Here is a 24,257-nt window from a genome sequence, read left to right on the forward strand (position 1 = left end):
AAGTGGCTCCACAAGACTTGGTTTGGTCAGGAGAAGTATTTCTGTGCAGCGCTGATCACATGTGTCCCTGTGAGATCGCAATGTTGCGTAAGATGCTCTGCCAATCAATTTGAACTCTCCCGGAAGGCACCTAGGACCTTGCAGTGTGTACAATGGGCAAGTGGCTTGACAGTGCAAACTCCAGAAGAAAGCTCCATACCCTGTGGGCAAAGGTCAAAGGCTGTCTCAATTAACAGTTGACAATTCCAAACTGGAAGAATATTTGGCAATTAAAACAAAACACATCAATAGACTTTGCACTCTTTTCTTTTAATCCTTAAATACTTGCACTAATAATTGTTGAGAGACAATTAAGCACGTCATATTAAATTGAATTTGTAGCTTTTAATAATTTATTGTCTACATATAATTCTGATTCCTATCACAAGTCATAAACCCCGCAGGTCTGAAGGGAAAACTAAGAGAGATCAGGGAGGGGGAAACAGAAGCTTCATTTACAACAAAAATGTACTCTCATTTAGATCGAGAGTGATGTGAATGCATCCCTTGGATATGTCTTATTTAACAAATTTGTTTATTTGAAATTCACGTGGAGTGCCAGTCAGCCAGTTGAAGTTTAACATCTTGTCTGACAGCCGGCTGGCGGCAGCATTCCCAAAGAATAGGCTGAAATCCTTCTTGGTTAAAATTACAAACCATAAATACAAGCTGCTGGTTAATTATTGACGGAGCGAAGAGCTTGTAACTGCACTCCTCCTTGGGAAGACTCCTTCATGAGAGATCCTGTTCAAAAGGGCGTGTAGTTCCGGCTAACCTTCCCCTATCAAGACCGAAGGCTCCACCTGACTCTACATTATGAACATAAGAACGTAACATATCTTCAATTTCTTCCTCTTGGGTTTCACACTTCTTCTGTGTCTGTAACACATCACCCCTTCTTTGCCTGTCAATTCAGATTCCAAGCCTCAGAATCGTGATGAGCTCATATATTTTACCAACACGTAATGTGTCTGGCCACCAAAAGCACACTGCTTTCCTGCTCTGCTCCTATAATGTCCTAGCACATCCTACTCAGATAGTTCTACACAGTAAATATACTGAGGAACACTAAAAATGCAACACATGTTACTGGTTGCACTGTTCATTTGAACAGTACAGCAGCTTCCAGTGTATACTGTATACATTTTTTGCTTTATTGGTTTGGTGTTGTTTCTGTTGATTCCGCTGTTGTTGTTGTTGACAAATCCTCACAGAGCATTATTGTTGATGTTTATTTGTCCTGGTGGTTCAAACATTTCTGTTTGCCTGTATTATTAATGCACCATTTGCTACTTAGAAACGACTGCATGATTTACTGCTTACAACTAATTGCTTTATGTAAAACTGGAACACAAACACTCCCCTCTGTTTATCTGCGTATACGATAAATGTCTTTTTGCACAAGGTTGCATAACAATGGAAACATATGATGAACACTGGTACTGTGAAAAACACACAAAAAAACGAAAACCAGTAAAGCACAGAGCATGAAGGATTCAGGTACATTTCTGCTTCACCTGGTGAACCATGAGGATAAAATACAGAATGCAGTTTCATCACGACTGGGAGTCTGCAATTTTACAACGGGGTGTTTTTTGAGAATGAGAAACTCAATCTGAAATACGATGCCACCTCGCTGAACAGCAGAGGAAATGTGAGACTTAAGCAAAGCGATAGTTTGCAAACTTCCTTAAAACCCATCTAACAGTTGACTTTAATAACAGTAATGCTTTAATCCTCGCACTTTTGCATGCATTGAGGTTTTGATGCACGTTTGTCTTTCCTTAAAAGAAAACTCCATTTGAGCTAAATCCATGGAGACGCTGGCTTAGAAAAATAAATTCTTAGGCTGTTCTGCTTATAATCATTTTTGTTTGGTATTAGCAGTCACCAGAACTGTTGTTTGGCATTATCACTTGTATGGAAGATTCTCATGGCCTGTGATTAGTTGTACAAACTTAGGTTTTCCCCGGAAGCAGTCTTTGTGTTTAAAGGTGATGTTCAAAGCAGCTTAACAAATGGAGATCAGTAAGCCACCAAATAATAATAATAATAATAATGACGATGATGATGATGATGACTTTTATTTATAAAAAGCCTTTCCAAACCCGAGAATGCTATAGTATCATGGTGCGAATGATCTTATAACAAGCTCATCTCTGTCAGCATCAGATTCATCCAATTAATGAAGCTGGTGCAATGATTAGAAAAACTTTAAATGACCCAGTTGGCACGGCAGAACTCGAGAGCAGGTGCACTGTTCACTACAGCACCACTCTGACATGTCGAAACAAAACAGAGCAGTTTGGAACAGGAATGCTTCTTCTGGTGCCAGGCATGCTTTTAAGATTATAAGAGGGTGTGTGAAAGGTGCATTACTGGGCAGCAGCTTCACTCAGGTGCTCTGCTCATTAATTTTAGACTGATTTTTAGATTCATTTCACACTGGTGCACCGATTCACCTGGACAGACCTCACGTTCCTTCAGAAACTCTCGAGTGCGATTCAGACAGGGGATTCTTCCAGGACTTCGCCTGAGTTAGCGAGATGGGCTTTGCGAAGTTTGTCTCCGAAATAACAAATCCAGACAACATAAGATTTCTGGTGCATACGCAGGACCACAAAGAAATTCAGCACCCTGTGTGCTGTCCAGTCTCAGCTCCTGTACGGGTTTTTCACCCACTGCACATCAGTTCATTCCTGGGATGTTTGGAAGGGCTTTCCCTTTGTGTTTCTTTGAAGCCTTTCAAGGGTTTGAGAACCACCATTACCTTTACGAGTTGCTGAGAGAAAGGAAAAATAAAATAAGCCGAACTGAGCAAAACTATTTCAATCATGGTGCACAGCACTACATAGCAGTCCTGCAGGTTTGGTAATTAGAAACAAATGTTGTGTCCAAATCCAACACCATCCGTTTGCAGCGACTGGGTCTCTGATTATAAAAGCCACTTTTTGGTTACTGCTGTGGTGCTTTCACGTTCACTGAGGAAGCGTGCTTGTTACATAAGAACGTTTTATATCAATCGTGGTGATTAATGAAGTCAGAAAATGACAGGCATGATGATGAGGGAATTAGATTTAAAAATCTGTCCCCCTATCTCGGACAAATTCAAAAGCTTAATTTCTATACTGTGTTTGCACGTGAATCACCCCTTGACTTGCGACATCTTCAGGGTATCTAAGTCACAGCGGATGTTTAGTGGTGCACTAAACCATTGCAGCACTGATAGAATAAATTTTATATGCTAAGAGGGGAACAGGTCTTAAATGATTCAGCAGGCCACAAAGTTTTACAGACTTACTACTGAAAAAAAAAAGAATACATATACAGTATTAAACCAAGTGTAGCAGGAAGAAAGTGTAAACCATTGCAGCATCTCTCCCACTCTTTACCCACAGATCCATGATTCAGACGCACACAGAGAAGTTTGAGAATCAAACGGGACAATTAAAAGACCAGATCTGATGACGGAAACAAACATTTTTGTATCATCGCCCTCTGTCCCTTAAAACCACTCTAGACACAAGGGAAACATATCTGCTCTTGATCTTTTATTAAAAAAAAATGTTTGATTGACTGTGTGCTTGTGATGCTCTAAGCAGGCGCAGTACTGGCTCACTAGCAGCTAATGGATCTAGAGTCTGACATTTAAGACCCAACTCAGTGAGTGTGCAGGCCATAGGGATGTGGCCATGTGTGCTGAACGCTACTGCCGCCACCCAAGCTGACTGCTTGACCGCAGCCGTCCCATTCCCAGCCTGCCTCTTGACCGCTTGGTTCGTCAGAGCCGTGTCTGGCCCTGGGCTCACAGTTTCTGGGCTGCTCTGAGTTTGGCCGAACGCCCGCGTGGGTTCTCCTCCACGTCTTGAGGCCGGGGAGTCATCACCTTCTTCTGCAGCTGAGACCAGCCGCCCGCCCCGGTGGGCTCCTCTTCCTCCTCCTCCTCCTCCTCCCCGTCCTCCCTGCCCCCCTGCCGGATCTTCTGGCGGACGCTGCGACTCCGGGGCCCTGCCACGTCCTCTCCGCGCAGGAAGCGCTTGGCGAGGCGGTCCTCCAGGGAGTGGAAGGTGAGCACCGCCAGGCGGCCCCCCGGCCGCAGGAAGGCGCGGGCCGCCTGCAGGCCGGCGTGCAGCTCGTGGAGCTCGTCGTTCACGAAGATGCGCAGGGCCTGGAAGGTCTTGGTGGCGACGTGGGCAGGCCGCTGCAGCAGGTCCTTCCTGGCGTAGAGGGCGGCAGCAGGGAAGGCACCTGGAGATGCAGAAGATAAGATCAGTACCTGGATGGGAGACCTCCTGGGAAAAACTAAGGTTGGTGCTGGAAGAGGTGTTGGTGGGACCAGCAGGGGGCGCTCACCCTGCGGTCGGTGTGGGTCCTAATGCCCCAGTATAGTGACGGGGACACTGTACTGTAAAAAGGCGCCTTCCTTCGGATGAGACGTAAAACCGAGGTCCTGACTCTCTGCCGTCATTAAAAATCCTGGTCAGTCCTGGGATGGGTGACCCCAGGTTGCTCTTGTAAGTGGTGATAATGGACCAATAACCAGTGTGGTTTTCTTTGGTCCAGAATTCCCACACCAGTGCCCCTGTATGGGACACTGACCGTAAGAGAAGGTTGTTACAGCAACTACGGTGAATTGGCTTCGTTCTGCTCTGGCTTTTTACAATCTGCTCTCCTTAATGCTCCACCTTAATTCAGCTGGGGAAGTAATATCTCAGTCCTCTGTCCAGTCTGCTGTGCAGTGGGGCTGCAGGCACCCAACTACTGCTCTGCGTCACCCAGGCGGATGAAGTGATCCCCCTCTTATAGGTAAAGTCCTTTGGGATGAAAAGTATAATCTAAACGCAATTAACTATTTACTGTATGTCGTAGCAGTGCAGGATTCATGCTTGTTTATTTAAATCTGTTTTAGTTTCTTGAAAGTACAAAACTGCCAGCGAAGCCGATGGAAAATTACCCACAGCTCTGTCCATCACAGGCTTCTGCCAAACAAAGGCTCAGCAAAAAGCAGTGCTGATCTCGAGTGGTCGAGTGAGCATGCTTCAAGATATTCGACTTTACTCCTCCACAACTCCAACTCAGATTTACCAGTCTGTGGTCACAAAGAAGTCCTACAGAACAAAGCCCTGTGCTGACTAAGACATTAGAATAGGGGTGTGTGTGTATATATATATATTTCTATTTTGTAGTAAAGTGATGTGTCACAGCTTTGTGCTGAACACTCTACTTTGTCATGGGTCATCTAAGCCAGATAAAGTCAGTCCCACGAACACAAATAATTTTAAAATAGATCCTTCAGTGGTATTATTTTATGCAATCAAAGAGCATTCCAAACCCACTTGCTCAAAAATTCAGTCCGTCAAACAATATATTGGTAGTACACACGTCTCAAAGTAGTGTACCACTGTCGTTTCATATCTTCCACTAAAGTGTTAGTATCTTTCTGATTGTTACACCAAAGCAGCCCTTCTTAGTCCCTTAAAGTAGCTTTGTGTCCTGCGAAGAGCATGTTATTTAATCATGTTCAGATCTGTGCAGAGAGCACTGCTTCATCTGATGAAAAGACTCTTTCTCCGGTCTCGTCCACAACAGTCCACGCAGCACAAGACAGCTTCTCTTGAAATTTCAGCACCTCCCAATCTTCATGCAGAATTCAGCCTGAATTTCATTGTCCGTGCACCAGAGTGCAATTCTAATCTTCTGGAGCACTCGCCGAGTCTGTGTGAGTCATTGAATCAATAAGAAATGGAACCATCCTTCTGAATACATATTCAACATTAACCACGTGCCCTTTCATTCGATTTTAAATGTCCAGGCCACGCAACGATGTGAATGATCCTTCCTGACCTGTTTCACTGAAACTGTACAGTATATGTTCTCAGTTTAACAGTCATTACTACAATGTCTGTGTGTCAAATTGAGTTTCTTAGTGACACAGCGTAAGGAATTTTGAAATTCTCTGAACTAGACAAAAAGGTTTACAAATGAGAGGACTCCATCCACCTGTTTGCCAGCAGATACTTGATCCAAAGAGCCCGACATTTCTTGATCCAGACATTTCTTGAAAGTAAGCAGGGTATTCAGGTATTCAAACTCCCACCATCCTTTGTGTAAAGACATGCCTCTTTCACTGTTAATTCTGAGGATTCTGTGTTGACTTTGTCAATGCCTTTGAGGATTTTTAACACTTAAATCTGGTCCCCTGATAGTCTTGAACTTAGAACCACCTGTTTGAAATTAATAAAACACAAAAGTTGGATGCTATAAATCACTGATATAAATGTCTAATGTCTAACTTCCATATGACGGGCCAGGAGAAAGAGTGGGTCTTCTGAAACCATACTTTTTTCCTAATCACTGGTCACTATTCTTGTGGGATGAACTTGAAAGGTATGTTATAGTGATATGTTGCCAAGGAATCAAAAGCAGCTGTTGGAATAGCTCAGTGGTATTAGGCATTTCATAATTTCATATTTAAAAGTCCTGGTCGTATTGGTCCTTTACTTACTGAATCAATGAATTCTATATATCAAGCTAAAAAAAAAACTCTGCTGCTTTGTTAGTGTATGATTTACAGCTAAGCATTCAAACTTCTGGAAAGTGTATGTATGACGTAAACTCACATTTCTCTCTTAATTTAGGAAAATCATTTGTGAAAATACAGACTTCTGAAAATACACCACTTCGCTGGCATTTCGCCACAGAAAAGAAACAGACCTGGCACTTCTGTGCATCTGATGACTCTTGAGTTGGTGTGGAAGGCAGAATGTGCTTACCACACTGCAGGCACACAGGAGATAAATTAAAGAGAGATTAGAGATGTTCCATGGTCCCAGCATGACCCGAACTGATTGATTACCGGTGTGGAGCGATGACTTTCATGTCTCCCGAAGTACGTTGATATCTGACACATTGAAATCAATGCAACAGCACAGGACATCCCTGGATCGGCCCAGTAACTGTCGTTCGACAGCACAGAAACATGCATTTCTTACTTCTCAAAGAACCAACCAAGTCAGGCTGGAGCAAAAGGCAGCAGAACCATTCTCAGCACAACATCTTACACAGTGCTCTGGCAGGAGTTCTCCTCATGGCGTGGTTTTATTTTTAGATGGAGTGCATTACTGAAGAGTGAAGAGTGGACACTCTTTCGATTTCAGTACCACAGGCCCGATTTATCTCTGCGTTGCTCTCTAGAGCCCCATTTATGTTAAACATATAAGAGACATTACGATAAATGTCCTCGAAAGTTACTCAGCTTTCACTTACAAGTCATTAAGGGGATGTCTGCCTCCCGGTTGAAACAGTACTTGGCCGTTTACTGACCGCAATCCCGTTCCTTGGCTGACTGCCCTGCATCGCCTCCAAGGAGGGTGTCCAAGTGGGGCCACCCCCCACCCCTGACTGTGCTGGCACGGCCCGCACCCGTAAACTGCAGGGGGGGGTCTTGTTTCGCGCCGCAGCAGGCACAAGCATGCCCCCCCCCCCACCCGCCCCAAAGGTGGGTGACAGTGAGGGGTCCCCCCTATCCTGCCAGCCGTAGGAAGGAAGCAGTAAACGCGACCGTAAACACTAACAGGATTGCTGCAGAGGAAGCTCTTAATGATGCCTCTGTCTGGACGTCAGGGGAGACGAAACTACAGTATATCCTGCCGCACAACTCAAGCTTTTTACCGTATTTCTAATTTCCGGGGATTTCAATTAATTGCCTTCTCCCTTACAAAAAACAAAAGAATCGGAGACTCTGAGCCTTGCTTAATTTACCCTTAAATAACGGGTAAATTAAATAATGAGGTTGCTACTGGTACTGCTATAGGAAGCTTGCATCGTTTCCAATTTTGCCGCAAATGATTTATTGGACAAGACAGGGGGATATTCCTGGCTGGATGTTACAAATACTGTAGTTTTCTCAGCTTTAGAAGTGATGCTCGTACATACATGTCTGCACACATACAGATACAGTACATACTGTACTGTACAGATGTACAAACAAATGTGCATGCCTACATACAGATACTATATTGCATACACGGTATAACTCCTACAGACTGCGAAGCTAATTTTCATTCTCTTGTGAGAACTTAAAGGTGGAACAGACAGCAAAAAGAGAGAGTCACTGACGCAGTACAAATGTCTGATGCACATTAAGGGGCCAGGAAATCTTCAAATGTTTTTTAAAGGGAGTCCAGGTTTTCAAAACCGGAATTGGATGCAAGCGGATAGATGTTTTCTGCTATTTATAAAGGGGTATTAATTCATTTCAAACTTTTATTTCCAGGCCTCACTTCTCATTTTTATTCCCTTTATGTGTATTAAAGATGGTGGCAAAAGCAGACTGAAGTATAAACCACCTTAGGCCTTTGGAACTAAAAGTTGCTCCTGTTGCGGATATTGTTTTATTTTCTTTTTCGGTGTGCGCTGAAGGCTTAATCTTCATTTGTGCAATCCACAGAATGTTTCATCCACACAATGAAGAGAAATCATTACTTACAGCCGGGGATGAAAAGAGGCAGCAGACAGGTCCTTTGGGACCACATGGTTTTTGCTGCAACAGAGTAGGGTAATTGTCGTCAATAGCAACAATTTGAGGCCTGGTTGATGAATAGGCCCCAAGACAACAAAACCCACTCTCTTGCCTTCACTGTTCCAGGAAGAGGAGCATCTCAGTGCAAGATGTATGTGTAAATAGTAAGACACAGAACTGACGAAGGAAAGAGTTGGTGAAGTGGGCAGGTAAGACAGGGTGGACTTGCACAAAAATATGACAGAGTACGTAATACAATATTATCCAACATGTGCATCTGTCACAGCTGTTATCCCAGGAGAAGAGTCTGTCCTTTGTGCTGAAAAGCCTTTATCTCACAAGACCTTTCTCAATTTCACTTTTATTTCACTAGAGCCACCTTCTCCCTTCTCCCTTCTCATCCTTTAGCAATGCTCAGACAGAACCCTTCAAAGTGTTCCAAAAACATTCCAAAATATCCTATTACCCACAGCTGGCTTGCACTATATCTCAGTACCAATGGACACGCAAGGAGAAATGCTGTTACTGTTTACCACACGCAGGGCTACTGTACAAATGTATGCAGTGAAACTGAATTGTGTGATTGAACCCGCAAGAAGTTCTTGGGCACTTGGACATCCTGGATAATATTTAAAAAGAAACATCATATATTCAGAATCAAGAGCAACAGTGTTTGCATTTTGGAATAGGAAAAATTAATATTTCTGATATGTCAAGGCCTAATTACGAACAGTCTCAAGTTCTTACTTAGAACCTGAAACAATGCAGTAACTCAGCAGTCTCCCTGTCTCCCGGACGGGGTGGTTTTTCCTTTTTCCTTATTTGCTTAGATATTACACATCAGGGGGGAATTCTCTGGGTACTTCTGTGAATTAGAACCTTGCATTCATGCCCTCGCAGTTCTGAAGAATGACAGACAAGTAAAGAAGGATTAAAAATACCTTATTTCCAGAAGGAGGCACCAAATGATAACGTTCTGATGATACCATTCCTTTTTAACCTGGAGAGCTCTGTCTGAAGTGTACATTAAAATGTCACATGTGGATCTTTTTGACTGATGGCTCTACAAGACAGAGATTAAGACGCTCTAAATTACTGTTGACTTTGCTATATGCACACTATGGTATTGTATGCATGCTGTAAGTATAATTGGATAATGGGTTTTTATTGTACTAGGATATTGCTTCATTTTCTGCAATATTATTTGTATTTCATTTCTGCAGTTCTGTGGGGTAATGGATTTACTATGACATAAATGAGAGCAGCAACAGTGATCGGAAAGCATTATTGTGCTGCTGTCTGTAATCCTCTCCCAACAAGCAGCATTCATAATGAACTATGACTTCCTCAGTACGTTTTCCTGTTGTAATTTTCTAATGTAATCTGAAGTATATTTAAAATCAATGATCATCACAGTGTTAGAATTTCTACTGTATTTTACTTTGTTTGCCTGTAAGGAGTAAGTTGCACCGTACTGTATGCAGCAGTTTAAGTTTCTTATGATGCAATTTACATAAAGCACCGGACTAATTTTCCAGGATGAACTGCACACTTTTACATAGTTCCACTTTTACTACCAGACCCTGGGTCTGTATTTGTAAGCTGTCCCACACAAATCTTTCAGAGTTAAATAAATTAGAAGAGGCATAGAGTTCTCTCATGTAGTCCCTGTTAGCCTCTTGGGATCCTAAAGAAAATGAGTGTTGTTTTAACAATTATTTTTTGGAATAAGCCTGTTCCCTTTTATTTCTTACTGTACCAGAGGAATAACCTGAGAACCAATTTATACAAGTGCTGAACCAGTTCTAATACAAACTACTTTACGTAAGTGTATGCAGACACATATTGGACATCCAGGACATTTTGAGTCCAGTCCAAAAGATTTCATTGTTTATTCTTTTAATATGTCCTATTTAATATTTCCTAATATTTCATTTCCTATTTATTTTTTTAGACAATTTTTTTTAGCCTTAGCCTTGGCTGAGCTGCTGGTTTTAAATGAGAAACCGGTGTAGCAAAACCATCATTCAGAAATGTACAGGCATGAAAAGTTACCACCATTTTTTTTTTCCTAATGAGATAAAGGTGGAAGACAATGGAAGGTAACACAAAACTTTCAGGATAATAATTTAAAAGTTGATTTTGTTTCATTTGATAACATAAGGGGTTTGTAATTCTAATTTCAGGAAAGGGGTGTCAAAAATACAAATAAACATTTCATGAGTATATCCCAGGGACAGTGAAGTTTTGCAGTGTCACTTTTTGGGATAAACTACTGTATTGTGTGGTAAGAGAGAAATCAGCAGAGTCCTAATGACATGTTTATAAATTTGTTGAAAAGACTATGACTTTCCCTTTTGTTGTGAATGCCAGAAATCCTGACACACTGTTAGCTTGTAAACACTAAAGATTTTCCCCCCCAAAATGATTTTTTGTCCTTTCCTTGATACTCTCAAACTGAGGTCAACCCATTTATCATTAAAAAAACACATCATTTTAAAGAAACAGAAGATGCTTAGAACTGGCAACTAACCAAGGATCGTGAAGGATTCTGGGATAGACAGTGGTCATAACTACACAGACAGGAAATAAATGAAAAATGCAATGCAGACAACAACAACACACCGTGTCTGACTACTATCTTCTTCAAAGCCTCCTATAGCTCCGAAATGTCATATCCCAAAGTTCTATTGACACACGTAGAGCTGCACTGATGTGTACATTTCAACCTTTTCAGAATAGAAAGCTCAAATTTGTGTAGTGTGAGGCATCCTGAACTCTAGGGGTTTGAAAAATGACAGGAGAGGCTATTCAATGTTGAAAGCAGTAGCAATTAAAAGCTATGAGTCATAAGTGCCCCATCCAAACTTTGCTGTGCGTTTGACCAGTGTCTGTTGCTGCCGAGTCGCAGTTTCAACGTGCCAATGTTTTGTTTACTCTGTAATGGCCTGACATTGATGAGGATACTTTATCGATAGCTGCCAAAAGACTGAATTTCCTGTCGGAAAATTGGGGTAAATTGGGGACCCTTGGCTCTGAAATGCACACTCCCCTCCGCCCAGGCAAACCAAAATCATTTCCAAAACAAATCGCCAAGGCATCAATCACCATTACCAAAGGGCAGGATTCACATTCTGCTGTAGAACGAGCATAGTACAGCTGCCAAATAACACACACAGATGAAACAGACGTCCTGTCTAATCCATAAACATGCAGAGAAACAGCTAAAATGACTGCACTCCATTTAGTGAATGTGCAGAACACCAAGGAGGGAGACAATAAGAATGATGTGTGAACAATAAATAAGCTGCAATAAACCAAACATCTTTGTTCTCATTCTTTTTCTATAGGTATATTGTAGATAATATAATAGCCAGACATTTATATGGAAAGTGAAATCAGAAGTTATGAGCCAAAAGCATATTTTCAGTTGCCCTGCACACTGAGTGATGTGATGTGGTGCGGTGGCTCTGTGGCTCAGGATCTGCGCCTGTGGCTGGAAGGTTGCCGGTTTGTATCTGGCAGCCTGCAGAGGAATCCTACTCCGTTGGGCCCCTGAGCAAGGCCCTTAACCCCAACTGCACCAGGGGTGCTGTATAAATGGCTGACCCTGCGCTCTGACCCCCAGCTTCTCTCCCTGTCTGTGTGTCCCATGGAGATCAAGCTGGGGTCTGCGAAAAGACAAATTCCTAATGCAAGAACTCGTATCTGGCCAATAAAGCGATCTCATCCTATGGGCAGCTCCTCACAAACTCTCCTTAACACCCAGTCAACTGCAGGTACTGCTCGCCTCTACCTCTGGCTCTCGCAGCTTTGTGCTGAAGCCAGACCCTTTCCGAGTCGGACCCTGACGTTTCTGCTGTCCCTGTGCTGTGCCACAGTGGAAGACCAGTGACAGGCCAGTGGTGATCAATGCCAAGGGGTTTCAGCTGTCGTGCTAAATGACTAAATGAGCTTGCTTGTACTGTACATTATATTTGTATCTACGTGCACTTAATATAAAACAGTCCTTATAATAAATAAGTAAAGGGCTCGCCATCTGCTGAAATACCTGACAAGGCCCCACCCGAAGAAGGCTCCACAGACGAAACATTGTGTTTCTTTCCTTCTCTTTTCAGCAGGGAATAGACCTGTACTTGTTCCTTTGCAGCTGACGCAGCTCCCTGCTTGAATTACTTCTGGTTTTATTGTGTTGCGGTTCATACAAATCATTCATCTGAAGCAAATCGGCTCCCCCGACGCCTTCGTTAAGGGATCTGATGATCACAAAGACGAAGGAAGAGCAACATTCCCTTCCCTGCCTATCCCTAGCTAAGGTATTGAGCGGTATCGAATCTGGGGCTCTGAGCAGCACGGGCGCAAGAGATTGATTGGGATCGGAATCGACATGGACTTCTGCTCCTTAACCAGTCCCCCAACACTCCTCTACCAGCTCCCTGAGGGAATGTGCGCAGGCTCGCCACATCCACCCTCATGAGGAGGGGGCAGTTAGGTGGGGAGTGTGGGGGGGGGGGTTTACACTAGCGTTTATTTCGGTGATCTACCTGGAGACAAGGAGGGGAGCAAGGGGGGTAAAAGTACGACTACAAAAAACAATCCGACCATCTCCTCCCTCCCCTTTTATTAATAATAACCTCATCAGTAGGCAGACCCAAGAAAAACAAAGGGCTGAGATCTACGGATGATAGGCAGGATTAGATGCTGCTTGACTTCCTGTACAAATAGATCCCAGTGGGAGAGACGGGATTAATATTTTTTTTTTGCTCTGAGACACCGTATGGAATTAATGAGGGTACCTGCAACAACGCTGGCAAGCTGCTGTGTTCTGGTGATGGGGTAGATGCTGCGTGCCTCAACGATCGCTGAAGCTATCTTCCTGGCATGTTTCTCCTCCCCATATGTACACAGGATGGACGCAAGCGCCTGTTGATCTAAAGCATTCACTACGTCAGCAGCAGTGGGCATGTCAAGGTACCTACGCACAAAGAAGGACCCAATTAGTTTGTTGACATCAGTTTTTCATTGACAAGCATGAAGCTTCACAGCGCTTAGGCACACAGCTAAAACTTGATGCCTGCAAGTTGTGTGTTTGAGGTCTTAAAATAGAAAACAAGCAAAAAAGAATGCACAAACGAACAAGCTGTGAATGTATATATATATAAATCATATATAAATACATAAGTATCCTCGCAATAAGGTATCTGGCGGAGCTTAAAATCAGTAAGGGGGAGTTCTATTTTACTGCACTCCCAAAATAGTCTTCACAAAACCAAAAATGGCAACAATGAAAAAGTCATTTTTTTCCCATCCTGTGGTGGTAAAATCCGTGTAGCAACAGCAGCTATTTTAAAGACACGGAACCATCCAATTTTTGGGAATAAAAAAAAACATCGGCGCAAATAGAACAAGACCAGAAAGAAGACAAGAGATAAAACAGACATCAAATCGGATTTTAGCATGCTGAGGAATGCAGTGGTTAGAGTCTGTGGGGGGCGGAGGCGGTTTCTTCTCTTCGTTTTGCTTTCAGACCCCTCTCCTCCGAGCTCTGGGGCTGAAGAAGTGTCCTCTTGTTGTTTTAGTGACAACGATGGTGGAGAGACACATCTGTGGCTAATTGTCATCCTTCTCCCAGAGGGTGAGAGTTAGATTGGCGTGACGATGATTCCCGACCTTTGAGAGAGAAGCCTTTGCCAAATAAATTCCCAGGAGCCCCTGCTGCACGTGGGCTTCAGCAGCGCTCTTCTCTGTACAGGAAGACCCGGTCTCAAGCCTGTTTCCACGATAGGTCTGGCGGTCATGTGAATGGACGTGCTCAGATAGGACCAGGATTGAATCTGTCAGGATGCTTTATTTTCTTTTAAACAATATGGTCATGCTGGATTTAAAATGGGCACTGTAGCACTTGCAAACTGTTGAAGGCTCCACCGCCAGTTTAGTTATTTACCTGCTTTCCATGATTTGGAGTAGTCTGAAATTTATATACCCAAGCATTTTTAGTTGTGGGTTTCAGGGAGTAAGCAGGGAGACCTCAATCCTGTGGGTGCTCAAGACCGTTTTTAACCCTTTTTACTTAGTCGTGAACAAACAGGATGACAAAGGAACTTGATACACGTATTCAACCCCGAAAGGTAGCCAACCAAATGGATTGCTTTAGAATAATTTAATTGCTTACACTTATATAGCGCTTTTCTGGACACTCCACTCAGAGCGCTTTACAGGTAATGGGGATCCCCTCCCACCACCACCAGTGTGCAGCCCCACCAGTCCTCTCACACACACCAGCTCTCAGTGGGGAGGAGGACAGAGTATTGAAGCCAGTTCAGAGATGGGGGTTATTAAGAGGCCATGATCGGTAAAGGCCAGGGGGAATTTTGGCCAGGACTCCGGGGTTACACCCCTACTCTTTTGGAGAAACGCCCTGGGATTTGTAATGACCACAGAGAGTCAGGACCTCGTTTTCTGTCTCATCTGAAGGACGGCGCCTGTTTATAGTATAGTGTCTCTGTCGCTATACTGGGGCATTAGGACCCACACAGACCGCAGGGTGAGCGCCCCCTACTGTCCCCACTAACACCTCTTCCAGCAGCAGCCTCAGCTTTCCCAGGAGTCTCCCATCCAGGTACTGACCAGGCTCACACCTGCTGAGCTCCAGTGGGGCTGCCAGCTGGGAGTTGCAGGGTGATAAATAGAATCACTATTTTTTAGAATAAATCGTGAAAAATGAACCAGAGGACACGAGCGGAAAACTGAGTGGAATTACATTTAAATCTTGAGAACAGGGGGTGCGTCTCTAGCCAGAGGGTTGCAGGAGAATGGAACAAGCTACCCAGGGTTTAAGTCAATACCCTGGCTTGTTTCAAGTACTGGCTGGTTGAGAGCCTTGAATCGATAGCTGGATAGATACTTTATTAATGCCGTATGGGAAATCGCAAAGGCTGCCAACTACCAAATGGGCAAGCTCGGCTGAATGGCTTTCACTCGTTTGTAACCTTTTCTTATGTTGTCAGAGCCTGAATGGAGAGCCGAGAGGTCTGTGGTTCAGGCATTCTCAGCCTGCGGCTGGCCCGTGCCATTGGTTAATAAAGATCTTGTAGCAGGTATACATTAGGGTCAACAGCCACCTTCTGCTATGGTTTTGCACTAGCAGGAAAGCCATGACAAATCACCTGGTCCTGCTTTAAAACCACAAGGACGTCTATTAGCTAGATGGGTGCTTAGCTTCAACTTCAATTTCGTTTTTATGGAGTTAACTGCGCAAGGTCCATTGTGCTTCCGTGAGAACTATATACATTTTTTGCGGAAATTAGCTTAGCAGGCAGTTTTTGCACACAGTTTTTCCTTCTTTTAGAAACACTTGAATGATGGAAAAAGTGAGGGCAGTCTATAAAATTCATACTATACTATTTCTTATATTCTATTAGTAGATCGTGATATAATCGATATGATGTATATGTACTGCAGACTTTTTTTTAATTTTTGAATATTCGTGCTTTGGTAAAACCTATGCATAATTAATAGTAGAACATTGGAAAGCATGCCCTAAAATCTTAAAAACGGACCAAAATTAAATGTCTCTGGAGCCTCTGTATCCCTGAGCCTTGTACCAGATTCTCACGTAGCTGGAAAAGCGTCAAGACTGCAGAAAAAGCCCAGCCTTCCCAGTGATGAGAAAATCAGCCTGCCATGTTGTTAAACTGCCTGCCATTCTCTAATTTTTCAATCTGTTTAGTCATATTTTAAATCAAACTGTGGCCTCCCCTCCTCTGACATCCAAACCCCAGGTGAAGACTCTGAATAATGGCAATTCTTTGTTACTCCTACACACTTCTCAAGTGCAACCTGTTTGTCTTTTATACCAGCAACCTGCTTTACAGACTTAAAAGCTAAGAGTCTGGTCAAAGGATAGATCAGGTTTAGGACAAGGGGTTACTTTCTGCCTAATTGGAATAGCAGGCAAGACGTAGCACCTCTGTATCTGAGAGGCCTTAGTGGGGAGGCTTAAAATATCCCTTTGATGAAACTCTTCAATAAAAGTAATATAGTATCTTATAGTAGCTGTCAAAAAGCATTCCCTTTCCACAACATACTTTAGAGGAAGCGTGCCAGAGGAAGTGTGCATTAGTTAATGGCATCGCCATGGTGTCTGCTCATAATGCAGACCCTTTTTTTTCTTCCATGAAGCTGAGTTGTGCAGGAACCCGGTTTCTTAAATACTACTCTGGGATATTCTAATATCATCCAGGATTTATTTTCCCGTCCCTCCACAATTTGAATCTGCTGTGCGTGTGTGCAAAAAAAAACAACCCAAAACAAAAACAGCACATTCGTAACAAGAAACGACCCCGTCTGGAAACAGAATTAAGGTTAGCAGGGATTGCTCAAATGGAATGGGTTTCCGATTCTGAAACTGACTCCTCGCTTGGAGAAACTAGTTTCTTCCAGCCTTGTGTGTCTCTGTCTTTTCCCCAGACCTATAGGCAACCTCATACTCAGCATTGAAACAAGAACCCTAAGACAAACGTGGTAATGAAGAAGGAAGTGAATTCACATTGCAAAACTAAGCAGGTATGTAGAGTGAGCAAGTTCAGCAGCTTGTGTACTAACTAAAAGAAGAGATTGGCACATAACTCCTGTCCTCTGTAGGATGCAGTGGCTCCCTGTGAAATTTAGAGTAGGCTTTAAGGTTCTCCCGATCATGTATAAGGTATTGAACAGTCTAGTTTCAGACTTACTGCTAGACTATAGTCTGAGCTCTTAAACTAAGATCTGCTGAGGAGCTGAAGACCAGGCTGTAGACATCTGTGGAAGTCATTGCCCAAATCCACTAGAGACGCCTGATACTTTTAAAACTTGCTTACGGTAAATACCTATAGTATCTGTTCACTAAAGCCTGTGCAGTCTTTCTCTTGATTTCAGCAAGGCATTTTTCCAGAGATATTGTCAGTCACTTTCTGTTTGCTCATCTTGTGTCTTGTACTGCACAGCTCTTTAACTTTCTCGAAGAACCATAATATCACTATTACACACACAGTATGATTTCGGGAGGCACATGTTTAAACTGGGACCCGCAGGGACATCCAGGCCAAGTCACCCAAGTGACACCAGCTCCCTGGGAAAACGGCTTGGAAAAAGGGGTTCAGACCGGCAAGATACTGTCATTCCACTGGGCAGGACAGCCCACTGTGTCCTCTTTTTCTTCGGCAGCTCTCTCATATTCTCATTCCTGCAACTGAGCTTCTGGAGGTATGGATCCTGTTTTAACTAGCTAGTCGATAGATGCTGGTTGAAGGGGAGATCGGGTTTTAGGATGACAGGCTACATTCTGCCCGTCCTTCGGATGAGACGTAAACCGAGGTCCTGACTCTCTGTTGTCATTAAAAATCCCAGGGCGTTTCTCGAAAAGAGTAGGGGTGTAACCCCAGCGTCCTGGGCAAATTTCCCCCTTGGCCTTTACCAGTCATGGCCTCCTAATAACCCCCATCTCTGAATTGGCTTCATCACTCTGCTCTCCTCCCCACTGAGAGCTGGTGTGTGGTGAGCGTTCTGGCGCACTATGGCTGCCGTCGCATCATCCAGGGGCTGCACATTGGTGGTGGTGGAGGGGATCCCCATTACCCGTAAAGCGCTTTGAGTGGAGTGTCCAGCAATTATTATTATTATTAATTAATGGGAAAAGCAGACAGGATGGGGAGACCGTTTTTACACATCTGAGACTCCGCACCAGATACTGACCTGTCCCCGTCCATTCTCATGTCCAGGGGCCCGTCCTTGCTGAGTGAGAAGCCCCTCTGCGGGCTGTCGAACTGCATCGAAGAGCACCCCGCGTCCAGGAGGACTCCGTCCAGATCCCCGGGCCCCAGTCCTTGATCGGCCAGGAGCGAGGGTAGTTCACTGAACCTCCCCAGCATGGGGTGGACTTGTCCCCTGCAGAGAGGCAGCACAACACAACACAACGCCATGTCAGACCGGCCCGTCAACAAGCGGGAGAAGCAGATGCAGCAAATAAAAGTAAACGGCAGGGAAATGAATACTTTCGGAGAAAGGACAGGTTTTGCAGAGGCAGTGGGCAGGAAGGAGAGCTGCTGAGACTGGGAGCCCCAGGTTGACAGGCAGGAACCCACGTCTCAGATCCTTGAATCAATCACATGGGAACAAATAACTGTGCTCGGAAGACTCCCAGGGTTAAAATGATTAATGCTTTTGACCTAGCTTGATGACAGGAAATAAAGGCATGCTAAGGTAATCATAAGTAATCTGATAAAAAAAATACAGCACATCCCAACAACATTTTCAAGAAGTCTGCACAGTTTCAGCTAAGACCTGTTTTCCCAGTGCCCGGAATACTTAGGTCTCAGAACTGAGATCTAAGAGACAGACAGAACGTTGTGCTGGGAACCACTTAGCTCTGCACAGAGAGCGGTTTTCCCATATCTCTGCAGTGCAGGGCAGCTTGACTGCCTCTGATGAATGCCGTGACTCCTGTCCAAGTCCAGACATCCATACTGTGATGGGAACGTCTCTCTCTTTGCTATATTTAAACGCAAAAACGGGGGCTTCTTTTTGAAGGGTCCGAGTTCATGTTTGACTTGGTAGCCTTTGAAAAAAGTTTTCAAAAACCGCAAACATTAAGTTCAAGGGCACAAGCACACAGTATACTGACGTGAATTAATAATGCTAGTTTTGTCTGGAAGAAAACAAACAAAAATGTCTTCATTATCTTTGATCATTTGCAGCAGGGTCTTCTTGAGCTTAATTATCTGCAGCAATGTGGGAGGCCCTGACGCACTGAGATATTTCTGTCCTCACGTTCTGATGAAAGCTCCGGTGGAACACTTGTACCTTGTACCAGCTCGACATGCTGAGATGTTGCACTTGTCTCCCCATGCAATACCAGGCAATAACATGAAGATTGATGTTCTTGTTTCTTATATAGGAACACGCATTTGCAGACATGAGCAAAAGAAATCATTCTGTATTTTAACTAACTGGAAAGTTAACTGAAACATGAGACCAAAGGGTTAAACCTACTGTATGTAAAGTCTATACTTAAATCTAAATCTAAAAGGCTATATACATATTTTTGAATTTCTCTTGCTGCTTCTAAAGCATTTGACAAGCCTCAGAATGTGGTAATATCTGCAAACTCATCACGTTTACCAACGATACCAAAATCTTCTGTATATCGTTTACATGAATTAAAAAGAGCAGTGCTCCTAGTACAGACCCCTGCAGCATTCCATTAATTACATCACCCCAATAAATAAGGCAACAGAGCCACTGAAACACAACACGTTTCTAGTGTGCATCCCCTCTCACCCCCCACCCCCTCATTGCCCTCGAAGCACCTTCTCGGCTCATTCCACATTTTGGGGGGCCAATAGCCTTATTGTTGTGGCCAGGCAGTCATTTCCTGTGTCAGGCAGGTTTAAGATTGACACAGATGTTGAAACCTTACCAGTAAAAAGCAAGCACAGTTGAATTACCAGAGTTTATTGCACTTGTGAACCGGCATATAACTTTAAACCAAGAAACTCTGCAAGGTCTTTTTTACAGCAGTTTAAAATGCCAGTCACGTGGCAACTAAATAAATAACTCTGGTATTTTCAATACAAGAGAAATAAATGTCATAATTAGTGGTTATCTTTTACAGAGACTTGGTACACCAGTTACATCCTAATGACATAAAAAAGGCTGCTTTGATAGTTGAAACCTATCATCTGCTGCACTCAGCCCTGACAAAAAACATTCCCACGATCTGCACCTTCCTGAATCCCCATCTTCTTGTACTACATGTGGCCATGTGTTTTTCCTGCTCAGATCATCAAAACAAACTCGTGCTTACAGGAGGATCCGATGCTTTAAATCACTACTTGACTTCTGACAGCAGACGTTTATGTTCTGTATTTGTTGCCTGAGTAAAGCAAGAGAAATGATCAAAATAGCACAGCGTGGAGAATGCTGACAGCTATTGGACTGACTGGGAGGGACAGAAAGACCGCCGTTCGAAGGGAGAGGCAGTGGAGAGAGCCTCAGGCTGGCTCTGGAAGAGGAGAGAGGAGTTAAGCTGGAGGCCGGGAGGAGATGAGCAGTGACTGGCTATCACCCCTGACCTGCCAGCAGCGGGGCATTATGGGTAAGGGTGGAAACGCCTGATGAAGGCTGGGTTTCCACCTGATGACATCACTTCCTGGCCAGCAGCAATAGTCAGTGTAACTGTTGACAAGGGAGAGCATCAGTAGGCGTACAGAAGAGGCGTAGCTGAGGTGCCTGTCTGTCACCCTGGGAGCAGAGCTGTTTCGGGGGCACTGGGAGAGGAGGCTGCCCTGCCCAGTGGAAATGACTGAGAGTCCACCAGGGCCTGAGGAAGTAAGATGGTATTTAAACAAAGTGTCACGGACGTCCAAAGGGACTAACCGTGGGGAGTAGGAGAGCAGAAAAAGACCCATATGCGTAGCGGCGAGACGGGAAAAAGGCCCGGGCTCATTAGTGCAAAAAGTTCAGGAATGCCGTATAGAAACCTATGCCCTCAGGGAGCGGACGTGTGGCGCCCTGGTGCTCGGCGGGTCTCAGGACATCCGAACGTCAATGCTGAGCGAGGACAGAGTGCAAGACCCGGAAATATATAGCCCAAGGGAAAGAGAGGGACAGGAAGGACAGCAGACCGGAAACTAGGGACAGGACAGAGAAGGAGCACCCTCTGGCTGCAGAGGGCGTGACACAAAGAGGGAGGGTGAAAAAAGCAACCGGAAGGGGAACCGTTCCTCAATTTGAGCTGCTTTCACTTTGAACGCCATAAGAGCCGAAGAGCTGAAGAACGCAAGTGTAAACCTCTTGTGACAGGCCTCTAGCCCTGAGGAAGACGTGCTGGCCTATGTTTACATCTCGTTTGGTGCAGTATAACACTAACATTTGGTTACCACATGGTCTGGCTTCCATGAAAGAAACCATTTTTCTTTTTATCCCAAAGGTTTTGGGAGTTTAGCTGTTGAACTTTGTTGCTTGCGTGTTGTGTAAATCTAGAACGAAAGTAGCAGATCAAGGTGATCGTACGAAAGCGCCCAGATCTTAGTGATTAGCAAATGCTGAAATGTTGTTATTGTGTCTGACAGAGAGACCGCGACACACTGTACATATCATTTGTATTTTGAAGTTTTGAAAGCTTTGCATCATTAAGTCCGTTTACATGGTTTGGGGTCTGCTGTACCCCTGGCCACTTTAATCAGGTTCACATACTAATTAAGAACAAAAGCAGAATTTGAAATGTTTTATAAATATAGGATTTAATAATAAATCATTGCATTATCCCCTGGAACACAGTGCAATTAACTGAGACTGTTCTCAGGAAGAAGGGTCTTTACAGTTCTAATCAGAAGAAATTGTGAGTATGAAGTCTCAGTTTTAGACCACTTTACGTCATTTCCACTGAGAGTTTTCTGTCGCTTCCTGGACAATTGTCTTGCCATTCCTGATCTGTCACTCACTGCCACCTGTCTCCTTTTGAGCAGAGATATTTCAGAGGGGATAACACACACTGGCTATGGACGTCAGCTTTTGGGGGCTGTGTTCTTTGTCAGGTAGACTAGGAAGTGGGCTTTGGCGACCATGATACATTTTTGATGTGTCCCTTTGACTCGGTCCATGGAGCAGATGCAAACGTGCGAGAAGTGCTATAAGCCGTTGGGAGATCTGAAAACAGTCTTGTTCTTGCCTGCCGTGGGAACAGCAGCTAAACTATGGTAAGAATGGGGGACACCTTTCTGAGCAGTTGTTTCCGGTAAGAGACTTGGTAATTTTACAGGGGTGTAAACCCCGGTGTCCTGGTCAAATTTCCCATTGGCCCTGACCAATCATGGCCTCCTAATAATCCCCCTCTATGAACTGGCTACATCACTCTGCTCTCCTCCCCACTGGGAGCTGATGTGTGGGGAGCGTTCTGGCGCACTATGGCTGCCGTCGCATCATCCAGGTGGGGCTGCACACTGGTGGTGGTGGAGGGGATCCCCATTACCTGTAAAGCGCTTTGAGTGGAGTGTCCAGAAAAGCAACATATAAGTGTAAGCAATTATTATTATTATTATTATTATTATTGTGAAGGCACGGCACAAGAACGGCAGGTAATCGCTGATCAGCTTTTCTCCCAGACTACTACTATATCCCTGCGCCCCCTGAGCTGTCTTAATCCCTCACACATTCCCATGGGGCTGGAACACCATGGATGACAGCAGGACCGGCGTGCCGTATGAGGGTTCCCTCTGTCACACTCCACAGGATTACAGGGCTTTGTTCAAATCTAGTGCAAGGCATTCTCTCCACCCCCGCAGGCAAACACACACACACAGGCCCACCACCCCCACATCACGGCTTTCCAGACTGCAAGCCTTTAAATCCTTTCAAGTTTTAATGACAGTAGCCCTACTGTATAAGTCAAACCGCGTGTCGATACTGTTCCGATTGGAAGATGTGACGAGATGGAAGCTGGGTCCTGCACCCTTGTTCTTTTCTGGAAGCAGCAGCAACCTCAGAGCTGCCAGAGCCTAAGAGATTTAAGCCGCTCAGTTTTGTTTTTTTTTTCCCCGAGAAATTCTCTGCTTATACGTCAAACTGACTTTCTCATAAGTCGATCTAGGTAGATTTACTAGATCTGACGGATTACTAGATGAATCAGCCACTCATTCGATTTGAGATTTCACAGCAAATGAACTCCGTGCAGATTTACCTGCCGTTAGACTGACATTGTCAGATCACCTGCGGGGAAGCGACACATTTAGCCTTTTTTATTCTACATTATACATATTTCAAACACCTCCAATGACTGTAGGAAATTGTGCCAGTCACTTCATGTCCTAGTCTTTCTCTGGCGATGACATTTATATTGTGCTGGAGGTACCTACAGCCTAGTCAGAGATAAAGATGGCAGTTCTGGGCATAGACAAAGGGTAAATCTCTTGGCATTGGTGGCATCACTCTTGAGCTTTAACTGCAGAACAAGTTTCAGTAGGGTGGGTCAATGAAGAGTGTAAATCACCAGTAAATCACCAGTGTGGTGAGGCTACCAGTGGGTCAAACACTTACTACAATGTACCTCTGCACGATGACTCTTCGATGCTTGATAGAGTTTTAGATGCTTGAACTGAGGGTGGAATGCATGTGCCTGCTTTGTTCTTCTTGTGTTCTGTATTTAAAAAAAACTGACATTAATACAACCCGGTTCAGGAACAAAAAGTCAAACCAAAGGTTTGCAAAAAAGAAGTGGCATTTGAAAAGCACACACATGTGTCCTGTCGGTGATGCTTAAACCTTGATGCATTCTCATTTGGAAACGAATCTTGGAAGCTTCAAACCCTGGGATGACTCAAGATTGTTCATCAGGCCCTTTCGTTCTCTCTGCCGACAGCCGAGACCGGCTCATTCTGCAAAACTATTTTCAAGCGTTCGTACAAAGCAGCGTCTGGGGAGGAGCAGCTGGATTAGAAACAACGCCTTGTCCCACTGCTCACCAGTTGAGCCATCATCCCGTGGAGGCTTTTCATTCCTCCCACAACAAACACAAGTGCTCTGTGTTTGATTCTCTGTTTTTGTACTGTTTGTATCTGGATTTCGTTATCCTTCAAGGGCCTGGCAATCTGCCAGAGAAGTGGCCCACGGCGATCATGACGAGTTCTCAAGACCCGAGTCTCGGCTTCCATCTCAAAACACA

General features: G+C 44.2%; 1 protein-coding gene across 1 annotated transcript in view; it reads right to left on the minus strand.

Moving 5' to 3' along the window:
- Positions 1 to 290: 290 nt before the first annotated feature.
- Positions 291 to 24,257, minus strand: part of mettl15 (methyltransferase 15, mitochondrial 12S rRNA N4-cytidine) — a 103,732-nt gene continuing 79,765 nt past the window's right edge. The window contains exons 4-6 of the mRNA XM_088612056.1: positions 18,293 to 18,484; positions 13,357 to 13,535; positions 291 to 4,287 (exon numbers count right to left, since the gene is read on the minus strand). Coding sequence (XP_088468182.1) covers positions 3,845 to 4,287; positions 13,357 to 13,535; positions 18,293 to 18,484 — 814 coding nt within the window. The 3' untranslated portion in view covers positions 291 to 3,844. The remainder of the gene's footprint in view (positions 4,288 to 13,356; positions 13,536 to 18,292; positions 18,485 to 24,257) is intronic.

The sequence above is a fragment of the Lepisosteus platostomus genome, chromosome 18, assembly GCF_059453375.1.
Source record: "Lepisosteus platostomus isolate fLepPlt1 chromosome 18, fLepPlt1.hap1, whole genome shotgun sequence".
NCBI classification, from domain to species: Eukaryota; Metazoa; Chordata; class Actinopteri; order Semionotiformes; family Lepisosteidae; genus Lepisosteus; species Lepisosteus platostomus.